This window comes from Parasteatoda tepidariorum, chromosome 2 (assembly GCF_043381705.1).
Source record: "Parasteatoda tepidariorum isolate YZ-2023 chromosome 2, CAS_Ptep_4.0, whole genome shotgun sequence".
Lineage (NCBI taxonomy): Eukaryota > Metazoa > Arthropoda > Arachnida > Araneae > Theridiidae > Parasteatoda > Parasteatoda tepidariorum.
The window spans coordinates 36,707,819-36,733,755 of record NC_092205.1 but is presented as its reverse complement, the minus strand read 5'-3'; the positions used below and the strand labels follow the sequence as shown (position 1 = coordinate 36,733,755).

General features: G+C 29.5%; 1 protein-coding gene across 1 annotated transcript in view; it reads left to right on the top strand.

Moving 5' to 3' along the window:
- Positions 1 to 24,032, top strand: part of LOC107442483 (diuretic hormone receptor) — a 148,675-nt gene extending 124,643 nt beyond the window's left edge. The window contains exons 7-13 of the mRNA XM_071177458.1: positions 4,105 to 4,255; positions 13,463 to 13,544; positions 13,651 to 13,717; positions 15,453 to 15,538; positions 18,898 to 19,030; positions 20,281 to 20,322; positions 21,727 to 24,032. Of these exons, the coding sequence (XP_071033559.1) occupies positions 4,105 to 4,255; positions 13,463 to 13,544; positions 13,651 to 13,717; positions 15,453 to 15,538; positions 18,898 to 19,030; positions 20,281 to 20,322; positions 21,727 to 21,945 (780 nt within the window). The 3' untranslated portion in view covers positions 21,946 to 24,032. The remainder of the gene's footprint in view (positions 1 to 4,104; positions 4,256 to 13,462; positions 13,545 to 13,650; positions 13,718 to 15,452; positions 15,539 to 18,897; positions 19,031 to 20,280; positions 20,323 to 21,726) is intronic.
- The last annotated feature ends 1,905 nt before the right edge of the window (positions 24,033 to 25,937 follow it).

Genomic DNA, 25,937 nt, shown 5'->3' with positions numbered 1-25,937 from the left:
ATGGTTAATTGTTAAAAAAGAAATTTGATGAAATATATATTTCATTGGCTAATTTAATATAGCTGTTCATAACAAGCGGCCGCAGGATTTAGCACTGAGCCAAGTTATTTGGAAAATCACAAGCATTTTTTTCTATTTTTCCTATCAAGAGTTCTCCAATGTGGGTTTAGATGCGTATTTCACGCAACGTATCGAATTAATCGACTTTGTAAATTAGTAGTTAAATTTGTTAGTTTTTTTTTATGCAGTGAAGAAAGGTTTAACACTTCCAAACAATTGCTTGAGTAAAACAATTTGCATCTTAATGTAGAATAAGATCTAAAAATGCAAGCTTTGCTTGGGATGAGCATTTAGATGTTATTTCCAGATTATCCTGTGATTTTCTGGAGTCATTTCCAGACATTCCTTCATTTCTTGTCACCAGTAGAAATAAAAACTGCAACATGAATTTCATACACTCTGTAAAATTGTGAAAACAAAACAAAAAGTTTAACTGATTTCAATTCATTTTTAGTTTTTTTTTTCTCCAGAAAACTCAACCTAAGTAATATGTAAATAGCATAAAAGTTGAAAATAAAATGAAATAACGTTTCTTTTTTTATGCTGTAAAGAAATGTCTAACATTTCTATACAGTTGCTTGAGTAAAAGAATTTGCATCTCACTACAGAATAGGACCTAATAATACGAATTTTGCTTGAGATTAGCATTTGGATTTTATTTCCAGATTATCTTGTAGCTTTATGGAGTCATTTCCAGACATTCCCTCGTTTCTTTTCACCAATAAAGATAAAAATTGAGACATGAATTTCATACACGCTATAAAATTGTGAATACAAAAAAAAGTGTAAACTAAATTCAATTCACTTTTTACTATTTTTTTTTTAATATACTCAGCCTAACTAACCAGTAAATAGTGTAAAAAGTTGAAAATAAAGGGAAATAATGTTTTTTGGTTAAGTTTTCAATCAGTAATTCCAGAGTGTTTACTTCAAAATCTGTATAATAAAATCGTGGCAATTTATAAATGTAATATCAGCTTTAAAGTCCATTTTATTTCAAAAATCAATTCAGGCTCGAATTATTCAATGTGGTTTTTATTAATTTAATTTTTTTGAGGAGGAGGGTAACACTGAGTCTAAAACCTTTCTATGCTACAGCTGTTTATGCATCTTTTGACTATTTAGAAACTATATCTTAAACACTCATCTTTAGGATAATGAAAAAATATATTGTAATCATACATCTTTAGGCTAGTTAGATAATATATATTAATTAAACATTTTTAGGCTAGTTACAATATACATCTTAACCACACATATTTTGGCCAATTAGGAAGTATATCCTAATTACATATCTTTAGGCTTCAAAAACTGTAATTAAAAAATGTGAAATAATCCTAGAGTAAGAAAGGACTACTGTGAATAAATTTATTTAATGCTTCAGCAAATTCAGTATTATTGAGTAATTCTTTGTACTTTTTCGAATCAAACTACTATCATATAGACAGATTATAAATAGTAATAAGCCTAAGAAGTATCAGGCATATTAAAATACATATTTTTAATATAAATACACTTTTCTAATTAGCCTAGTGCGTTACAAAATGTTGGCAACATTTGTAACTGTCTGGATTATTCAGTTAGCTAACGAAGTATTTACACAAATTATATGAATCAACCGTTAATAAAAATAAAGCAAATTTTAACTTTAAATATACTTAGAACAATGTATTTTGACATAATTGTTACAATAAGATCAGTGGAAAAAGTTTATCTGCTCTGTTTAATACTATAGTTTTAGCTTTGTAAAATAAAATTTTGTTGTTGTTACTATTAACAATGTGGTCTAACATGAATGCGAACTTTTTAACTAAATTTAATCATTCGCTATTTGCGTCCTTGTGTATTTGAACTATCTCGAAGTTCACTGATGAAAAAAATGGAATAACTGTTTTTTTAATAAAAAAGAGCAAAATAAGAAACTCTTATAAGCAAATAAGGTATCATATGATAGCTAAGCTCGTTGTGGACACCTGTGCCATGCAGTCGCTGTAACGTCGTAAGGCTGTGGCGCTGTGGTCAGGTTGTGTAGAGATACTTATTAGCTCGCCAAAGCTTGTAGCGTAAGACGTACTGAAACATCATAGTGTAGTCCAATCATTGTTTTTTTTTTAATTTCTCTGTTTAACCATCGTTAGTATGGTCTGTCGTCATCGTCTTGACGACGCCGCAAGATGGCGGACAGTTGGTAGACTTGAGGTGGGACGATCACAGGCTACTTGTTATATAGACCTTCCAGAAATGGAGTGCTCACTCAGTGGAAACATTTCCTCAGTTTCGGACCACTGTTCCTGTTTTAGAAACTCAGTTCACTGAGACAGGAACAGTGATCTGCCTACCTGGTTGAAGCCACAAAATGAAAACAACACCGGCTGAAGACCTTTATTTGAGATTCCTAGCCAAAAGAAATAGGTCTGCGACAGCGACGCAACAGTTTCGAAACCTGTATAATTCAGCAGAGACATCCATTTCACTGATAAAAGTCTTCTGGAGACTAAATGCAGTTGGATTGCATGGGGGACGCCCTGCAGACTGCATCCCTTTGACTGTGAACCACAAAAAGGACGGCTCTAGAAAGGTGCTAAGAACACTTGTTTCAGAAAGAGGATGATCGGGGGCTGATTTTTTTCAGTAATGAGCCGTAATTTAGTCTCTGGACAGAGAAATGTTCACATCTGGAGAAAACTCAGGAGTCGATATCAGTTATATATCATTGTCAAAAAGGTCGAGGTAGCCTGATGGCCTGGACAGACATCATACCCGATGGTCCTTCTGACCCTCATGAGGGACGAGGGACCAAATTTCATCTTTATGGACCATAACGCCTGTCCACACAGGGCTCAGTTGGCTTACCAATATCTCCAATCGGAGAACATTCAATGATTAGACTGGTTTGAGATGTCACCTGATCTTAATCCCATCGAACACGCATGGGATTAAAGTCAGGGGACATCGCACGTCCTTGGACGCTCAATTGCTCAATTTCTCAAAGACCAGCTCCAACGGCCATCGATCAACTTAAGGGTGCCTTAATGCAAGAGTGAGTTCGGAAGGCACAGGCATTGATGAAGATCCTGGTAAACAGTATGAAACACCGATGCGAGAGTTGTGTAACTATTAGATATGATCATACAACCTATTAGTCATGTTTATCTCTAACTGATAGGGTGTCCATCAGGTGCTGTACTAAACAGGTGACCAGTTTCCCTATTTAAGTACAGTTTGGGCCCATTTTTGTATTCCCGTAAATTAGTCTAGCATTGGATGATATCTTGGTCAGGTTTAGTTTTATTTGATTTTTTAGTTTTTTTTATTGCGAAAAGTTCTTTTACTTGTTTTTACTAGTGTATTATGACCGATTTAACTTTGAATTTAAAATTCCAAGTTGCATATTATTTCACTAACTCAATCAATCAAAAAAAATTTATTTTTAAGATAAAATGTTAAAAAAATCCTATTGAAAAGCAAATTGTGAAGAATGGGTTTATTTCAAAAAAAAATTCGAAACAGAAATTTTGAAAGGAAAAGTAAAACACATCAATGTTTAAGCACAATTCTACATTAAAGGGCATTGACTTTAAAATTTAAAAAAAAACTGCCTATAAACGAAATTAACAACTAACATTTTTAAGCTTCTCGTGTAAAATCACCGCAAGATATTAAAAAAAAGCGCTATATTTTCTCTAGTCCATTAAGTTTTACTATTATTGAAGAAGCTTAGGAAACTGCATTTTTTATTCCCGCATTTAATTTTTAGTTAATAGCAAGAAATGCCATTAAACACGCGTTAAAACCTTTAATTCCTGCAAAAGTTTGACGAGATTTCGAGACTGTAAGATTCAATGATTAAATCATCAAATTCGAAAAGCCATTAACTTACCTTAATAAGCTTTAAATTATTTTACGACAGTGATAAATATTTCCATAAATATTTTTTCTTTTTTTAATACTTTAAAATAAAATATATTAGCTTAAACTGTGTAACTGTGTTTTTAACTGGTTTTTTTTCTATCGACATGTAATCAATGTCTTTCTTTAAAACAGATATCTTGCTTGTTGGTTATTGGTCTGACTTACTTAATGGTAACCAATTTCTTTTGGATGTTTGTGGAAGGACTTTATCTATACATACTAGCTGTGAAGACATTTTCCATTGAAGTAGTTAGAATTCATGTTTACTGTGTGATCGGTTGGGGTAAGTTATTTATATTTTTAATATGGAGAATTCTTTCTTTTACATTAATTTCTGTTCGCGAAATATGAAGCAACGGCGCCTATTATAAATGTTACGTATCNAATATTTAAAAAAAAATATTTAAAAAAAAAATCAGTTTTTTTTTTGGTCGTATGCTTGTTTAGGCAGCGGGGTGTGGTTGTTCCTGTTTTTCCGTGGCGCCATCTATGGCCAGGAATTCGACTTCTGCCACGCCATTCACACAACCACAACCCGTTTATAGGGCGGGTCACATTCACACACAAAGGAGAAAAGACATAGAACACATAGAGAGAGAAAGAAACATTCATGCCTTGCCCGGGATTTGAACCCAGGACCTTTCTGATGCAAGCACTGTTCCCTGCGCCCTACACAGGCCGGTCGGTATTGGTTACGTTATGCTGTCTATTAGTGAGAATATTTTCAGCAATGTGTTAGTTTGTTGATTCCTGTTTTAATTTAATTCGTGCAAATTTATAGTAATACAGGAATCAACAAACTAACGACCGGGCTCGAACCAGGGTCACCTCCATGAAAAGAAAATGAACTCAACCTAGGAGGAAAAAAAACTCTCGACTCACGCATTCCATTCTATTTTATTTTATAACCAACCTTGAACAGCTGACCCAATGTTGAGTTTACGACTATCAATGCCTTGTAATTTTGAACCCAGCACAGAACTCGTGCATTGGGACAGACTAGCCTAATTTAATCTAAATGATTAAGTCAAATGAGACTTTTTGATGCTACTAACCCATATTTGACTCATCATTATTTTATTTTATTTTGTAGCCATCGTTGAACAGCCGACCCTAATTTGAGTATACGACTACCAATAACTAGCTTAACCGATAACTCGAATACCGATACCGGACATACCGATAACTCGAAATGAGAGCTCGTACTTACTCAGCAAAGTAATTGAAACAAGGGGAGGTGGCTTGGCGACGAAAAGATGGCAACACAGCAATGTCACAGGGCAAAGAAGATCAACACACAGGGATTTGGGCTCTGGGACCCGACAAAATGGATGCACGTGTCTGGGCTCCGTGCAACTACCAATGCTCAACTCCATGTCCATGTAATTTTGAATCCAATCCAACAGACAAAGAAACTCTTAGATCAAGTATTGGGAGAAATTTGCCTTCGTGGAGGACTTTTTGATGGAATTAAACCAGCATTTGCGACACATGGAGAGGAAAACCAAGAAAACCTCTCATGGTTAGCCTTGAAGCAAGGGGACTCTAACCCATAATCCGTCTAACACTGAGGATATTCTTATGTCAGTACTGTGGTCAGTGTCGGAATTCGTATCGGCCAGTCATAACTGGGATTCGAACTCAGCTCACCTCAATGGAAAGCGAACGCTATATCCCCTGAGCCACCAAGGCTCTGACTCAATCATTAGATTAAACTAACCTCATCGTTTCAGTAAAACTAACCCTCATTTTTGTTACATCAAGAGTATAACAACAAAACTCTTTCACTCCCAGCCCAACATTAACATTGTAGAGTTTAAAAAAAACTTAAAAAACAATTTTTATTAAAAGCATACAGTTTAGATTTAGTTAAAACAAATAAAAACTTAAGTAAAAACTAGCTTATGTATATTGTTATAATTATTTCAATAATTTAGAAATTATAACGTAGAAAGCATCAAAAATACCGATAATGGATCGTTTCCGATAATAAAGTAAACTAGTGAGTTTGTAAAATAGGATGTACCAATGAAAAGTCTAGCAAACGATTCCTGATTTATCCAATAAGAAGTTTTTCCGAAAAGGAGCTAGTATCAATAAATAATGATATTTTAAGGAATGTGATTGCATTTGAAGAATAATCTTTATATTCACGTAGATAAAAATTGGTTTTCTATTATTCACGCTCGAAAAAACCTTTATCCTATCTGAATTGAAAAAGCACTTGTCAATTGAAATATTATCTGAATCCTGGAAAAATGACATATCACACGAAAAGAAAATACTGATTTTTATTAAATTCTAACAAACAAATCTGAAATTTTCTATTCTTGGGAAACAGGAAAAACTTGAAGAAAAAAAACTTCATATAATAAGCAAATTTAGAATGAAAGATTTATTTTGTGTTTCTTCTCCAAAAGCATTATTTTTTTTAATAATATTTAAACTAATACTTCGTATAAAAATGACATTCGTTAAATATAATTTATGCTGTATTTTAAACTAGTTAAAATTATGAAAAATATTTTTAATCGCGTATTTAGGTTTATTAAAGTTCATTATTTAAACTTAAAAAATTAAAAAGATTTGTAATCTTTTTTTTAATTAAAAACGCCCTTGTGAATTTAGATCTATAAATGGGATATGATATAAAAAGCAGATTCAGTATTTTATAGAATTCTAAATAAAAATCTCATGTTTCATACTTATAAGAACAGAAAAACTTGAAAAAACTTAATAATACGAATATTTGGGATGAAAAATATTTTATTTGTTTCTTATTTAAAATGTTTAGTTTCCTTCAATGTTTTTGATTAATATTTTAACTAATACTTCTCAAAAAAAAATAACATTGGCTAAATATTTATTCATTTAGTATTTTAAAAAAAGGTTATATTATCCATTAAAATGTTCTTGAAAAAGAAACATTTATCATTTCTTATTAATCAGCTAATTCAGATTTATAAGAGTTTGTTTATTTAAACCTAAAAAATTTTTAATCTTTTCTAAACTGGAGATGCTCTTGGAAATGGAGATCAGTAAATGCAAAATCGTACAAAAAAAAAAGAAGAGAATGCATTTCATGGAATTCTAAATTAAAAATATCATATTTCATAGTCATATGAAACAGAACTTGAGAAACTTTTAAATAATAAGAATATTTAGAATGGAAAATATATGATTCGTGTCATTTTCAAAAACTTTAGTTTTTTTTAATGTTGTTTTGATGTTTAAACAATTCTTGTTACTAGAAATATATATATCAAATTTTTTAATATTTTAAGCATGTTAAGATTATGCATCAAACAGTTTAACATTTAAAAAAAAATTTATTTAAATAAACAGTATGTTTACCAGGATAAAAACCTAATTTTCCTTCAAATTTGGTAAACATTTTTGTTCCAAAAATTTTGTAAATTTTTCTGAATTAAATTTTTTTTTGTCAGAGTCATATTAAATTTCATGAAATGTGCATGTACATTTAATGTACATTTTTTTATGAAATGTAAATGTACATTTTATTGAATTTTAAACTACTGATCGGAAGATTTGTAATGTTAAAAAGAAGGAGGAATTACAAAATTATCAACAAAAAAATAAAACTTCAAGTAATAGGAATAATTGAAAAGTAAAATATTTGTTCATTATACTAAACATTACTGTATTATTTTACTTGTGCTTCTTTCATTCTGAAACTAATTTTTGTTATTGGAGTTATTTTGTTATTTGTAATATTTTTAATTGATATTTCAAAAGTGTTAAGATTATTCATCTAAAATGCTTTAAAGAAAAAATATTTATTATTTAAAATACGTGACGTCTAATAAAATTAGTTTCTTCCTTTAGTTTCTTAATTCACGCCAAAAACTGTGACTTTTCAAGAATTAAAAAGCGCTATTGATGATTGAAATCTAGAGAAAAAATTTATCGCATGAAAAAAATGAAATTTTTCGTTGTGTAAATCTATAGAATATTAAATATTGAATACTAAAATCTAATCTATTGAATATTAAACAGTATTGATAGAACCCGAACGAATTTGAAAGAAAATGAAATAAAATTCTAAATAATATTTAGATAAGAGAGTATATTTTTTGCTAAATCTTCAATAACATTAATATTTTAATCATAATTGTTTTGATTTATGTTTACCTGATTCCTGTTCTCTCAGAAATAAAGCTCTTACTTTGATGATCACAAAATCGTCTCCCTTTGACGATTCCTCTGCAATTATGAAAGCGCCTCTCTTTGACGATTATTCTACAATTACAAAATCGTCTCACTTTGATGATTCGCCTGCAATTACGAAGTCGTCTCACTTTGACGATTCCTCTACAATGATTCCCCACTTTGATGATTCCTCTACAATTACGAAATCGTCTCACTTTGATGATTCCTCTACAATTACGAAAGCTTCTCACTTTGACGATTATTCTACAATTACAAAATCGTCTCACTTTGATTATTCGTCTACAATTACGAAATCGTCTCACTTTGACGATTCCTCTACAATGATTCCCCACTTTGACGAGTCCTCTACAATTACGAAATCGTCTCTCTTTGATGATTCCTCTACAATTATAAAATCATGCGATTTTTTTTACTGAGCATGAATTATGAAATATTTCACGATATTGCTTCCCCACTTATGCAATCTCCATGCAATCTGAGATTTCTTCAGCATTTTTTTAAACTGATTTTGAATTTGTTTACTCAGTAAGAATACAGAGATTAATCTACACTTCCTATGAAAGAGAATGCCTTTGCAAGGATCATTTTTGTAATCCGAACATAAACTGCGCAGTAACTAAAAATAAGGAAAATGTCACTATGTTCGGACTACTAGAAGATCCGATTTATCGTTTGTGGTAACACGTGCGAAGGTTTCTCTTCTAGGAGGTGTTTGGTTGTCTAACAAGAATTCTTGCTCTGTGTTGTTGGTTACGAGTAAGTACTCATTCACGCATACCCCTCTTTTTTATGCTGTATTTCTGAATCATCTGTGTAAATATGTATCAAGCATTAGATTTAAAGTTTTCCACAGAAACCGTATCCATAAACTAGTGAAGGAAACTTCCTAATTAGACGAAATGTTTGCAGGAAAACATCTAGTTAAAAACAAAGAAAATTTTGTGAATTTTAAGTGCTTTTTTTATGAAATAATAAATAAAAAGCAGCGAAAAACGGTAAATGAAAAGTAATTTTTTTTTCGCACAAAAAGTTCTTTTCTAATTCTAACTTTCTTCTTTCAACACCTCTAATGCACTGAAGTCGGTGTGTAAGTAAAACACTATCTCAATTAATAAGCTTAAAATCAAGTTTAGCAAAACATTCACTTTATTATGCAAATATCAATGTGCTACACGGAAAAAAATATTTGTAAAATTACCATACAGGATGGGCAGACCATGCTGCGTAGGGTTCAGGGAACTGACCTTGCATCAGACAGGTTCTGTATGTTCCTTGATTCTGTGTACTATCTGAGCTTACTGTTGGAGCAACGTTGACCCACCGAATATAGTGCCCCTGAAAGAGTGGCAAACAAATCTACCCTTCAGATGCCTGTATGACGAAAGGTCATTCTCCAGGTAATCATTGGAAAAAAACATACAGAATGATAATGGTATTTTTGTAAAAAAAAATCATAATACTCGTTGATAAAACCAAAATATATGGTATTTAAATCATTCATTTGGTAATTTTTTCGATTATATGGTAACGGTTTGACGGAAATTCTGGTTTTCAAAACTATTGTTCTTATTACCACACTTTTTGTAAAATATACAAAGCTGTAAAGTAAATTTTACCGAATTTAACCTTCTTTAAGACGTACTCAAAGGTATCATGATAAAATTACCAAATTTTTTCACATTTGGGAAATTTTATCACATGTTATTGAACCATATTTAATGGTTAATTTTACCAAATTAATAACCGAGGAGCTTCGAAAACAATTACCGATCTTTTTCATGCTCCCATGGAACCAAACACATGGTAAATTTTACCATATTTTGGTACTTTTGAACACATTTTCTTTTCTCAGTATAAAGGAAGAAAAAAATCCTGAATTTAAATCGACAATGCCACTTTTTACCCCTTTTGATATATTGCGTTTTTCCTTATAACCACTTTTACTAGACTCCCATTCAAAAGGGAAATTTAAAAAAGATCAATAATATGCATTAGGGAACGCAAATTAATATTTTTGAGACAAATAAACACGAGTAAAATATTTTCATTTAATTTTTATTGATTAAGATTATTCATGAAATATTTTATATAAAATATTTATTAATAATTTAATCAGCTCTAGTATCGTAATCAGTAATAGTTTTAGAGTCGGTTTCTTAATAATCCATAAAAAAAAATTTATTTTTTCGGAACTGAAAATATTTTATAGATGAAATCGGAATAAGAAAAAAAGCATATAAAATAAATCAGCAAATCCTTTCATTTATTGAGTCTTAAAGTAATAAAGTTTATTTTTCTATTGCTACGAAACAGTAAGGCCTTTTAAAATCTGTATAAATAATAATTGCACTAAACGAATCATATGTTTTTTTTTCCCTTTTCAACAACTTTTTTTTAATGAGACATATTTTAATTAATGCTAAAGCTAGTTTATGATACAATTTAGCCCTTTTTATTTAGTATTTTAAACAAATGAATCTTATCCCTCGAGGCATTTTACATAAAACATATTTGTTATTTCGCATAAAATTTTACCCTTACTTACAAATGAACCAATGTTTATTTCCTTAAATTAATTTGTATTAGAAATTCAAATAAGAGTTATACGTTATTTAAACTAAACTAGTGATTTCGAGTGATCGTTAACCAAATAATATTATTAGATTAGACAAAATTTAATTGTTAAAGTAGTAAAAAATTAATAAATAAGTAAATAAAAAAAATTTCAAATTAATTCAATCAAAACTTTTGACTTTAAAAATGTTTTTCTTTTATTTAAAACAATAAAAATACCCTTAATCCTTTTAAATGATGACAGATTTTTATAAACGTTATTAATTTAAATCTAATTATCTTGTTTTTTATCTATATTTTTGTCTTTAATATTTAATTAAAGCATTATATCATTAGAAAAAAATTATTTTAAAAAAAATTTAAGTCTAAATAGTTGAATTTCAAAAGGCAAAAATTTTCAAAAATAATTTTAAAAAATTTAGACGGTCATTCTGAATCATTTTTTATTAGGTTTCATTTGCTTAGTCAAATCATTCTCAGAATAAAAATTATTTTGATTAATTCTCGCCCCGCTAACGTAAAATGTTTTAACAATATTATTTTAACTTTTTTAAGTTTATAAAAAAAGATTATATTTCTTACAAAAATAGAATAAAAACCTTGATAATAAAACAGTTTTTTATGAACTTAATTCAATTAGAAAAAACATTATTATCTAAAACAATTTTCTTATTTTTCGCTTAAAACGAAACCTTATTTTATTAAATTTATAATTAGTAACTTCTTATTCCTTTTTAGCTTTCTTTTCATTTTCAGAGAACATTCAGTTTGATTTTTACTACTTTTTATTTCATCTAAAAAATTTAAATGCTGAATAAAATCTATTCTAAATTAACCTGAAATTCATTAGACTTAACAAATAGGACAATTCAGCTCAGTGGTTACTAACTCAGAGAAAAAGTAGGTTTACCTTTAGTTTACTAAAGGTTACTAAAGCTAGGTAGGTAGCATCATAAGGTTTGCGAGATGCATAGTAGCCAGAAAGGACATCGTACCCAGCTTGAGGCACTTCCCTATTATAAATTGGCTATTCGTATGCACCACCGACATTCTTATTTGTCTAAAAAGTTTTAACTTTATGTTTTCAAATAATTATTTTATATTTTATTTATAACTTTATAAGTGTCGTTGAACTGCCGACGCAATTTTGAGTTCGTGACTATCAATTTTCAACTGCGTTGCCTTGTAATTTTGAACCCAATCCAGGAGACAAAGGAACTCCTGGATCAAGTATTGAGTGAAAATTGCCTACGTGGAAAACTTTTTGATAGAACTAGCCCGCGTTTGCGTTATACGGAGAGTAAAACCTCTATAACCTCCCAAGTTTACCCTGGCGGCAAGATGACTTTAACCCATAATTCGTCTACCACCATGGAGGATATGTTAAGCCAAAACTTTGGTCTGTGCGAGCTGGGTGTAGAATTCGTATCGAATAGCTTTGGCGGTTATTCGAACCCGGGTCACCTCATTGAGAGGCGAGTGCTCTTTCTCCACGACCCTACCACTGCTCTACTCCATCCCCTCGCCACCACAGATCTAAAAATTATTATTGAGAACTGCATTCTCTAAAATTGCATAGGCTCCTGTTGGTCAAGTAACATTTGACCAAAGAGTACGAGTTTGCAATAATGAGATCACAATTTTCTATCTTTTGTAATTAATCGCCTATTTTTCATATTCATTTCGTCTCATGATTTTTCTCGAAATGTGAACTCACAAATATTTGACTAAACTGCTTTTTCCCTCATATATCATTTCAGTACATTCGAGAGTGCTCCAACATTTTTTAATCGAGTTTTTAAATCATGTGCACTGTATGACGGGATAGTGCCCTTGACCATAAGGTTTCCAGGGTTTGAATTCTAATAAAGACGGCTAACTCATTGCTCATACTCCTTTTATTTTAAGTTATATTTCCAATTCATTGAGAAAAACGATATGTAGCATTAAACCTAGTGCTTTGATTAAATTTGTATCCTCAACATAAATTACTTCCATTTGATAAAATGTTCATTTGGAAGAAAATTTCTTAAATTTTGTGTCGTTATTTTTTTACAGTTGTGATACCAAATTGAACCACATTATCGTATAAATTAAATATTTTAAAATTTGATTTAACATTTTATTAATGTTGAAGAAAATTTGTTGTGTATTATAATTAAATGTACCGATTTTATGGCTTAAATTTGATTAGATTTTTCTCGGAGTAAATCTTCTAGCTCTCAGTTGTTCACTTCGATTATTTTTACAAGAGTTTAAAAATGGAATATAGATTTTCATTCAGATCGTCATTCTATTATGACCAAAATATTCTGTTTTCCAACGCTTGCATTAAATGAGTAGAAAAATATTTTATGAAATAAACAACTGCAAAACACTCTTATTTATGAGTATGTAAATTTTCCAGTATTTAAGTAAACTCAAAAAAAATTGTTTCGAAAAAAAAATATTTTTAGCACATAGTTTTAATAAAAACATGGTAAAACTTTTCCCTTTTTAAAAGCAAAAACTATTTTTAATACAATTTCAGATGAAAATAAGTATTTATTCAGGTGTTAATAATTACTTGACAAAGTCAGTAATTTGCAATTAGTGAATCCAAAAACAAAACTTTTAAGAAAAAAGGAACCTTAATTTTCTTTTTGTTATAAGCAATAGTTTATAGTTAAACTATGCAATAATAGAGAAAAATCAATAACTTTAATGGGTCTTTAATTTTTTACAGGAATTCCGGGAATAATTGTCGGCTCTTGGGCTTCCGTTAAAGTTTATTTTGCCCATCTTTCAAAAGACCCTTTAGCAGATGGGTAAGAAGAACATAATTTATGCCTTATTCTGGAATTCAATTTTTTATACTTTCATTTATTTACTTTTTCCCGTATTCTCTTAATTGTTGTGATTAATTACTTGCAGATGTGTTTGGCAAACTAAGGACAGCACGGATTACATATTCATTTGCCCTGTCATTGTTGTTCTTGTGGTAAGTGTAAATTCTGATATATTGGAAATTTAAAAGAATATTTTGATCAAACATTAATGAAAGAAAAACATGCTATACACTTAAAAAATTCTAGCTATGGTATTTTAACCTTAATTAGTGATCATTATGACTCTTGGGCTTTCTAACAATGTAAGATTCTTGGACTAACAATTTTTAAAAATTATCCAAACAAGGTTGTGTTAACTAGATTTACGCACACCCGAAATTTTAGGAACTTTCTTGGTATAAAAGAATTGTAATTTGATTATCTTTTGCGAAAAAAACTGCTAACAAAATATTTTTAGGGAAAAATATTTTTCTTGTTAATAAAATTTTTTTATAATTATAAAAAATATTCTGAATAATAATAGAATCTTCATTTGATTATGTATAAATCGTAGGATAATGTAAATATCGTATTATTATGCTGTAGTGCAAAAAAAAACCAATGTAAGTGACAAAAAATTCAAAATTGAGATTTTTTATATTTTTTCATTTCTGCATGATAAGCTATTCTGTATGAAAAAGATCAGTTTTATGATCAGTACTGTTTTATCAGTTTTATGAAATTCTATCTTAGCGCTTATAGTATTTGCAATAGAAAGAAAATAGTTGTCAAGTCATTTTTCTCGAAATCTACCCTGAGGCACTTACGCTGTTTTTTTTTCATTTGCACGTCAGTATAGGTACCTAAGGCAATAATATATTTTGTGCAATAGACATGGTTCATACAAAAATCGTTTCTTTCAAATAATAATACATATTCAGTAAATGTAAACTTGTTTACTCATGTATTAAGGTGGGGCGGAAAAACACAAGTTTTTTCACATCAAGTTTTAATAGCTACGAAAAATTGCCTTTTGTGATAGCTACTATGATAGATAGTTAGCAAATATCGATTACGGTTAATAACTTGGAGGTAAAATTTTGTTTTATTCGTAACTAAAATAATACTTTTAACTAACTTTATTGCCTGTATAATATCCATAAGAGATATTTATGTTCTGAAAACTTATTAAATAAATTATCAAAAATATTTGAGAGACATACGTCATCATTTGAGGGATTTCTGCATCTTTATTTAAAAAGAAGTGTGGAAAATTGAGAAATTTAAGCAGTCTCCTTTGTCCAAGGTAAACAATTTGAGCAATATTTGATCTTGAGATGAGTCACGGCCATAAAAGCTTTGAACATTGACACGATTGTTGTATTTTCAAATAAAATATCTTTTTATTAAAATACGGGCATTGAAATTAGTTAAATATTTTTTTCATTTAAGATCCCGATCTGAATGAAAAATAAAACTTTCCGATTCTCCATGAGGTGTTAACCAATATTTGACTAATTTTACACATTAGATCAAAAGCAAATTTTTGTAGGCAATTATTATTCAATAACAAATACTTTTTTTATCCCCCCTGAAAACAAAATACACAGAAAATGCACATATTAAAAAAGACATTATTTTATGAAATGTGTCGCAGTACACAAAATATGCTTTATAGTAAACTATATGCTATATTACACGCTATATTATAAACACACAATTTTATGTGGTTATTTTGTTTCACCTAATACTAATATTTAATGACCAGTAAACTTCTCAGCGCAAAGTTTCTTCAATAGCTTAAGGTATTATTTCCTTGTTCAGCATAACAACATAAGTTGTTGTTTTTTTCTATTTCATTATCAGATCCTTATATTGTATAAACAGAATAATGCATTTTTATTGCAGGTGAACATATTTTTTATGTGTAAGATTATGTGGGTTTTGATGACCAAGCTTCGTATTGCTACAACAGCAGAATCGAAACAATACAGGTAAGCCTAGATTCCTACAGCTCTTTGAAAATTCCAACAGTGGTGGTTGAATCACGAATGCGCGCAAGCATATTTCCAAATCACGCATATTTCAAAATAATTTTTAACATTAAGATGCGTAATAAGGTACCCATCTAAAAATAAGCTGCAAAACATTTATTAAAAAAATGGCAGTTCGAGGACTTTGGTGATTTGGATGACTCCGTTACTAAATTGTTTAGGTGGAAAAACAGCAAAGTTACAGAAGTTTGTAAACTGCAATATTTTACTGCAGTACCAACCTCAAAAAGTTACTTTTCAAGTGTTTTTTGTATAAAAGCAATTTTTAAGACAAAAATTAATAAATAAAAAATAAGTTAATGAAAATAAAATTAGAAATAAATGTTTGAAGACCTAATTTTTTAAAGCAATTAAATTGTGCAAAAATCTTATTTAAAATTTTTTGATACTTTTATTGAATTACAAAATAATTACAATTATGTAAAATATGTACTTTATACATATTTTTTATAAATATCGATAGTTTACGTTATCTCCGATCGATATATATGTTTAGAATCCCTATATAAATCTAAAAATTATAATGAGAAATAAATTTATAATACAGAAAAAACAAACAAAGACGTTATAAAAGGTTGAAGAATTGCTGGAAAGACTTTCATCTTTACAACAACATAAAATAACTGTATTTTTTTCTGAAACAATGACTGTATATTAAAACTTCAAATTTACAATATTTAATATATCTACAGAATTAAAATTTCTAGAGTCGTTGTTTTTTTTAAATTTATGAATTTAAAGGGACTTAACATTATAGTAATTTTATAGGCAATAGCTGAAAACTTTTTTTAAATAAATTACTGAGATATTACTTAACATTGCAAAATAACCTAAATATTTTTACAGTTAAGATTTCACTACAGATAATCTTCAAATGAATGTAGAATAACTTATACTTCAACTCTGTAGAAATACTAGCTTATTTTTAGTTCAGTATAATTCGATTTCATACTAATTATCTCTAAAAACTAATCTGGAGTGATCATCACAAAATGTTTTAATTTTTGATACACATTCCATTTTTGCTACCACTATTAAAATTTTCCGAGACCCGTAAGTATCCTGTAAATGTTTTAACAAATTATCGAATTCTGTTATATTTCATTAAAAACAATCATTCTGACACATAATCTAGAAAATTAAACATTTTCAAAAATTAAAAATATTTTGTTAAATAAAAGGTACAATTTTAATTATTAATTAATAAAATATGGTAACTAATTATTTCTCGATCACACTTACTTCTCATTTTTTAACCCACAACTTTTTTGTAATGGGCAAAGTCTTTGCATGTGGGCACACTTTAATGACTGTTACAATGGTACACTGAAACGAGTATTGGTTTTAATGAGTATTTTACCATATTTGATTTTATACGTTGTTTTTAACGAATGTCAATATTATCGCAAGGAATTACACTCGTAATTTCATACATTTCTTACTTAACTTTTTGTAATGCGCAAAGGCTTTGCATGGACATACTTCATGCATGGTCATTGCATAGGCATCAAACATCAATATTTTGCAATTGATTATTTTTCAAATACGCATAATTATAATAAAAAGTTCGCTTATTTTTCCAATTATTTTTCTTACGACTAATTTCAAGTATTTCTTTATTGTATTAATAAAAATATATAGCTTAAAAACTTTCAAATACAAGGAAAGGAAAATTATTAAAATGGTTTTTGCATGAATACACTTAAATAATTGTTCAATTTTTACTTTATTTCATTCATTTGTTATTTCATTCATTCATTCTAAAACATCTGTTTTCTGTAAAATGGGCTCTTGCAGCTGAAGTCTGACGTGGTAATAATGCTTCCAGGATTTTAAATGTGGTAAAAGTCATTAACAGAAATTTCTGGGATTTAGTATGTAAATGGCATCTAATATTCTTTCATTCCAGAAGCAATTGCATCGACGTTAAATCTAAAACAAAATACATTTACTTGATTGCATAGAGTAGGCGAACTAAAGATTCTAAAGTTTAGAAAAGAGAAAGGTTTTACAAATATAATTTAAGCAAATCTAAAAGTTTTGCTTTTAAATTGTACTCGACGAAAAATTAAATCATTTTAAAGAAAAATGTGTTATTTGCATAATATTTCTAAACGTGTAATTTCAATTTAGTGACCAGTTTCATGGAGGTTAAAGGCATGTGTCAAAGGAAATGTGAAAACAAAAGCATCGGAGTTTTTCTTGTTATGTTTAATTCACTTAAACAATGTATGATCCAAATAATTAATGGTAGTAATATACTAAAATAAATTATCATATAAATGTTCCTTATTCTAAAAGTGCTCGTGTGTGATGTCAAAAATGCAACAGCTATAGCAGCTCTACCTTTCAGAGTTATAATGAGAAGGCAAGTATCTTGCATTGCAAAAGGTGTTTAACTGATTAACAGGAAAGCATTTAAAGTGAATGAAAAGTCGTGTGAAAGATGCATGCGACCAAAATTGGTCGCATGCATCTTTCAATGCTGTTTTCTTGAAATAGAGAAAATTAAAGCGATGCGACTTGTGGCGTCAGTGCAGCACTTTGAGTGACGAAACTGCCCAATCATCTCCTGACATTAAAGTCGATTCTACTGCTGGTAGTTGTTGTTCTATTCTGGATGTTCTAATGCTCTGTTTTTGGGGTTCTGATGTTATGTTTTTGATTTTTTGCTGCTCGGTTCACTATTTCAAATTCACTATAAACTGTCTTACTTAAACTCGTTAATCTTCTTTTCATTTCCATTTATAACTAGAAATGATTAACTAATTTTGACATCGACAAGAAGACAGCCACCACTCTCATCAGACTAAGAACAAAACATCATAAAAACATGGAAATCTCTGCAGATGGGACTAGAAAATATCAAAACTGTTGCAACTGTCTTAATGTGGAACTCACACCATATCATGTTTTCAACTGCTCTGCAGTCGCTGCAGGCCTTCACCCCTTAAACTACCCCACAGAAGAGGATTTGTATTCACTATGATGCCAAAGAGATAGCAAAGACTATTCAAGTACACCCTGAGATATGATTCAATACGACACCAACCAACTAGGAATGATGGCTGTACTATCGCCGTTGTGTTACGGACGCTATTATATGAGTTCACTTTTCGTTCTTATAACTCTTATATATTTTTTATTCAGCTGGTTAAGTTCGTATCTTCAGTTAATTAATAAAATTTTTATTATTAAATCGGCATTATTAAGTAAAATTAATTAATCAAATCTGTAAATTTAATTACCTCAGAGACAAATTTGAAATGTATGACAAATGTTAACATGTGTTATTTCAGGAAAGCAGCAAAAGCCCTCCTGGTATTGATTCCTCTGCTGGGGATTACTTACGTACTGGTCATTGTGACCCCATCACAGGGAACAGAAAGAGTTGTTTTCTCCTACATACAAGCTGTGCTTCTCTCAACACAAGTAAGCAATATGCAATGCAATATGTACTAACATAGTGTCCAATGGTATAACTGGACACTATGATACAGAAAATAAATGTTCCCTAGCGAATAGAAATCTAGTTTATTTAGCGTATATAAATATTATCTAATGTATGTAAATGTAATGTACCCAGTGTATATAAATACACGAAGTATATACAGGATATTTCCGCCCCAAGTTGACATTATGAAATGAGCACTTTGATGGTGTCGATGAGTACCAAGTATGCTTGGTAGCTAAACACTGGGGGTTTCGCGTTCGGCTGATCACCTAACCGGAACATCTGCTCTTGCGCCCCAGAGGCCAAGGTCAAGAAAACTGAGATGGGCACAGTAGGTCTTGGCCCTCAATGGGCTTTCGCGCCACTGAGTTTAGTTTATTTTTTTAGATGGTGTCAATGAACATGGTGTCGAAAAAGGATGACTGCTTCATGTGACCATCTGTCAATAATTTAAAAAAAACAATGCTGATATTTTTATGTAAATTTATCAACGTGCTTTTTTTTTGCAAAAACAACAAAAAAACGTTAAATCTAGTGGTGAGCAATTCCCTAAGCGTAAAAAAATAAAGAGAAATTTTAAAAACTATTACAATTGTAATAAAAAGATATAATTTTATTTTTTACATTAGAAATTACGAAATTAGTATGCTCTTTTAATATTAAGTTTCAGAATGAAATTCTCGTCTTTAAAAGTGTTAAAAAATCGTTATTTTTTGTATATTTAAAGAGAGGTTTGAAAAATAGTTTCAATCATAGTAAAAAGCTGGAATTAATAAATCTATGCAAATGTAGTGCCAACAGGACTTCAAATCTTACTTTCCCTGTATTACTTTACTTTCCATTAATACCCTAAAATTTAAAATTTGGCTACTAGCTTCAATAGAACACATTTTACTGAATTATATTTTATTTTAAGGAATTATATACTCCGTAGGCTAACATAGTTTAGAGTAGAATCGTTTTCAAGTAGAATCGTTTTACGTCAAAAGGAAGCTCTTAATCACAACATTCCGTTGCTTAAAAGTCTTCGTATGTAAGAATATTTAAAATGCATGGATGTTATAAAGTAATAAAATGATAAATGATACGAAATGAAGTTGATGATAGTAGCTAATATTGTATTATAATGAATATACCTTCTTTTATTTCATGTACCATTGTGAAGTAAAAATTTCGGTTATTTAATTTTCTGCAAAGTCATTTTTTCAATTCATTTTATTCATTGCAGGGTTTCACCGTTGCAATATTGTACTGTTTCTTAAATGGAGAGGTATGTATAAATCGCTTAAAATTTCAACTACTATAGATATTGAATGTTCTTAGTATAGCTTTTGAATGCTGATGGCTTTTATTATAAGTGATCTACATTTAATATCTGTATCACAACAAAGTCATACTTTGTGACACATACTTAGGCTTTGTTTTCGATTAGCAATTATCTACGTTTAATGTCTAGTCTACATCACAAGTATGAGATAAATGCATGTTGATGCTTTGTTTTCATTGTTCAATGATCTAAATTTATGTAGATATAGCTTAAGATGCATATGCTTTGATCTTGATTTTTAATAATGTTCGCTTAATATATGCATCACAACTACACTGTAAAAAATTTTGGTGTATAGTTACCACCATTTTTAGTGTTAAGGTAAGCTAAAATTTTTCATAGCTCAGGTAGTTATACTTTCAATTTATTTTTATGCACTTATAGTTTTATTTCTTTACTTATCCATTTTTTGTTTGTTTATTTACTGCCAGCGCCCATTACTGCCAACACATTACTGCAACATTTCATTGCAAAAATATTTCCTTTAAAAAAACAGGCACATTATTAGTAATATGTTCACACTAATTCTTTCAAACACTTGTCATTTTGTCAGTTTTAAATAATTTTTTACACAATTTTTTACATTTTTTACATAATTTTAAGTACAGTTCTGTACTTAGTTTATTTTAACTTAAAAAATGGAAGCAACTATGAACCAAACTTTTTTACATCGTATTACACACCTTAAGTTGCCTGCTGAAGCTTTGTTTTCACTGCTTTATGATCAATATTTAATATCCGCATCACAACTATAAAACACTTTAAGATGCTTTTGTTTTTGATGTTTAGTAATCTAAGTTTAATATCTGCATCGCAACTACGATACGTTTTAAGGTTCATGCTGAAGCTTTGTTTTCACTGCTTTATGATCTACGTTTAATATCTGCATCACAATTATGAAACATTTTGCATTAGACGCTGATGCTCTGTTTTCATGATTTAATAATTAACAGTTACATCACAACCATGAGACACTTCAAGGTACATGCTGATGCTTTATTTCCAGTGCTTAATTATCTACTTTTAATATCTGCATCACAACTATGAAACTACTTACATTACTCGCTGATGCTTTGTTTTCAATATTTAATATAATTAAAATTTACATCATAGCCATGAGGCCCTCTGTGAGCATGCTGATACTTTATTTCCAGTGCTTAATTATCTACGTTTAATTTCTGCATCATAACTATGAGATATTTCAAGACATATAAAAATAAAACAAAAAGTAACTTATTATCAGAACCCGTATGTAAGAACTTTATTTCACATCTGTTACAAAAGTAACTTTATAGATATGACCAGTCCACAGATTTAAGCATAATAAAAAAAAAACTTTTCTCACAGGTGCAAAAATCAGTGCGCCATTTGTGGCGACGCTGGTCAACTCGTCGTACAGTGCATGGATCTCAAAGATATTCAGTATCCTACCGATCCTCGCAGTATGATCGAGATAACCTGAAGCTGTACAGAAGTACAAGGGGCACTCAGAATCGTGGGAGTTGCGTGTCCTTCACCACAACTACTACAACCAACTGGCAGTCCAACTGCAACCGCTGTGACTGACGACGACTTAACAGCGCGACAGGTAGACCAGCCTCTCGCGGAATGCACGTACATTTCTAAAAACTGCATCTAAATTTTACACAACCATCTTCATATCGATTTTATTTAAAAAGATGTCATCAAAAATCAAATTTGATTTTAAAAAATCATTTTTAATTTATTTGTACATTACATTTCTTTCTATATATTCTTCGATTAATTGCATATATTTTATATCATTTTTTAAGGTTTTTTTTAAAGCTCACATGGAGTAACTCTTTTTAGCGAATAATAAGTTATTTTTATTATTTATTATAGTCATTCCTGACTGTTGGGTAAAGTTTTACTCATTCTAAACTGGCCCCTTCCATACTAATTATCAAAATGCTGAAGACCATTGAGATAAAAATAAGCCACAGTTATGTTAAAGTGAAAAGATTTTGTGGTTTAATTTTTTTGACGTTTTGAAAGTTCATCCTGCGCTGTTGTCTGGGCTCATAGAAATTTGCAGAAATTGAGACTTTATGATTTTAATAAATTTCATTCATGAGGCAAAATCTCGCCAGTTTAGCCCTTTTTTTAAAAAAATTTAATAATATTTTTAATAATCAAATTGTTACTTCCAGATAATTGTTTACTGCAAAAGGTAATTCAGTTTAAAATTACTATTCTTCGAGCTTAAAGTGCTTAAACTGTGGCTTTTTCATTTTTCTTGGTGATGGAGTTTTGAAAAACGTCCTCAATTAAATCATTTGTATTCTTTTAAAAATTACATTCCTTTAAGATCAGTGTTAAATGACTTAAGAAATCTTGATACATTAAATCGCAAGTTAAGTATAATAGTAGTTTTTTTTTTATTTATCGCATACGGTTCTCACCTGTTAGCTGGTTACCAGAGATAGTTGGAAAACTATCAAGCTTTCGTATCAATACAACAACAGTATGCCATCAATGCTTCAGCCTGTTATTTATTTAACCTTGGTGGATTTTTATTGCATTTAAATAAATGCCTGTTTCTTCGTCATTAGATGAATTCCAAATTGTTCTGGGCATCTCTCGAACAGTTCATCTAAAATTAAACTTATTTTTCAAAGCAAAGGTTATTACTAAAAAATTTAGTTGAATTTACCATTTTTATTTGTAATTAATTTTCTTCTGAATAATTTAAAAACTTCCTCGCCATCTTGTCGCAGGCATTTTCGTTAGGTTCTCAGCTTATGGATAAATACTGTACATCCTGATTTGTTAATTGCTAATAATTAAATATAAGTATCATTAGCATACATATTAAATTATTTAACTGATATGTATATTAACGTGAAACTACTTTTAAACCATATTAATTTTTGCTTGATTTCCTATTTCCAAAGAATAACATTTTTTTCTTTTAATTAATTTTATCAAAACTCTCCCAAAATGTCAATTTCATGGCATTGTTTTCAAAAATTATTTAACACATGTGCTAATTTTAATAACAAAGAATTTTACTTGAGCTTGCTCATATGATAACTAAATTACAATTCTTTTAACGCACCAGCAAAGCGTTATTCCTGCTAATTAATCTTTCTCTTTAATGTCAAAATTATAATTATTTTGTATAGATATCATGTCAGTTAATTCTCATCAGCCATACTCAAGACGGTCCAAGTTTTTACAAAAATCTACAAAATATTATTGAGAAAAACTGGTTCCCTTTGCTACACATTAGCAGTAATCTAAACCTAGTTCAATCTTTGCACATAAAAGGTCCAACTCCGATTAATTTCTTCTTACAATTTCGAAGAATGATTCTACAAAAATCATGATGAAAAATGATTCTACCACAACTATATGTGTGCAGAGGTAAAAATAACTTTATTCAAATTTTTCTCAAAACCAAACTACATTTTCAGAAAATTCAGTACAACAGTTAACTATAATAAGGTGCAAATTTTCTGCTACTTTAAAAAAGATTTAAATTGGACCAAGTATCTGTTCAAGTTGAACCATATGTCGTGGAATCGAATTTAAGAATTACGAAAATGTGGTACAACGTGCGCGCGCAACGTAGCTCGCATATTAAAGTTGCATCAAATTTAAACTGTAATTTCTACACCGAGAAAAAAAAAGTATGGTCAAAACTTCGAGAATATAATAAAAATTACCGTGTTTCTGGTTTTATAGGAACACCAAAAATCATTAATTTTTACTGAAGTGCTTTGGTAATGCTTTTGGTAAAATTAACCATAAAATATGATTTTATGATCTGTGATAAATTAGGAAAATGTCGTAGAATTTGGTAAATTCATAATGATACTTTAGAGCATTGCGTAAAAACCATTTTTTTGGTAAAAATTACTTTCCTATTTTCTATTTTTTACTACATCCAATTTTGTATTATTTTATCCAATTTTTTATTTTTTATATCTGCTAATGAGAACTATAATCTTTAAAAACAGACTTTTCGGAAAACTGTTACCATATGAAAGGAAAAACTATCAAAGGAATGGTTTTTATATCTATATTTCGGTTTTATTAACCAGAATTGTGTCTTTTTTTACCAGATATGCCATTACCGTCCAGTACGGTAATTTAACCTGCATTTTTCACTCCATGTAATAGTGCAATCTGTTTAAATTTTTGGTGCAACATTTTTTCTTAAATGTCCTACATTTGGTTTTCGAGTTCAAAGAAATCTTATTTCTGGTGAGTGATAACGTGATAATTAGTTATAACTGCACTAAAATTTTATCAGTGCATTCGTGGTTTTCAAAACCGTGGTTTTCAAAAATCTAATTCAGATGTATAATATTGATTCTATCATTAACTTCTTTTTAAGATAAAAATTAAAGTTTACATTGTCAATAAATATTTTACACAGTTTTAAATTTTTTTTAATTAATTATGAATATCTTTACTCTTTATGAATATCTAATTATGAATATCTTAAGAATTTGGGCTTATAAATGAATAAGAAGAGGTGTGTATACATATGGCAAAATTTTTAATTTCAAATACTGAATTCTTGTTTTTCCTTCTGTATTATTTAACAACTGAGGAAAAAAGTAACAAATTATTAATAACAATATAGCCAGTACTCTAGTTTTTGATAAATGCTACTCTTCGTAATTTCATTTTTAAAGTTTTCTGTGATTATTTCAATAACTAAATGAGCAATGAAAGCAAGAATTAATAATTCAATAAAATATTATTTTTCGGAGCATACGATAAAAAAATAATAAATAAAAACTGCACATTTATTTCAAATCAAATCAAACATTTTTAATAATTCCATTAATAATATGTAATTATTTTATTATTACAATTTATAATTAGTATGTATATTAATAAGCTATAAAAAGCGGTCACTCTTTCTGTCGTATAAGAAGGTGATAAGAAAATGAAAGCGATAAAATGTACGATTTATCAAAATGCCTGATTTAACATCTAATATGTCACATGTCACATCTAATATGTCACATTTTTACTATCTTCAAATGAAATCTTTATGAAAATAGATGCAGAAATATACTCTTTTTGAATGAAAATGATTTTCACTGATTACTCTTAAATTCTTACATCTAATCTCATAACTTCTGTTTTTTAATTATTTGATGAATAATGCGTTCTTTATATCAATGCTTTAATCCTATATTACAATGCGTTTAATCCCTCTATACAATGTGTTTAATCCCTAATTTCAATGCGTTTTATTAGTGACCAACAATTTGAAAAACCACTTTTAAAAAATTAGATAATATGTACTGCTTCCCACATTTTTCTTATTCTTTCCAAGTTTTCAAACTATTGAAGAATTTCGTCAATAGGTGGCTCTGCTGCCATGAAAATTTACTAAATATTGTTTTCTTGATGTATGTCAAAACCTTCCGCTTGAAATATTTGTTTGAGTGTGTATTATCCGTGATTTCACTCGACGTAATTGGATACTGGCAAGTGACGTCACGCACAGGTTAGCCAATGAGGCTCGAAACACACGCGTGATGAACACTTGCAGGTATCCATTTAAATTTAAA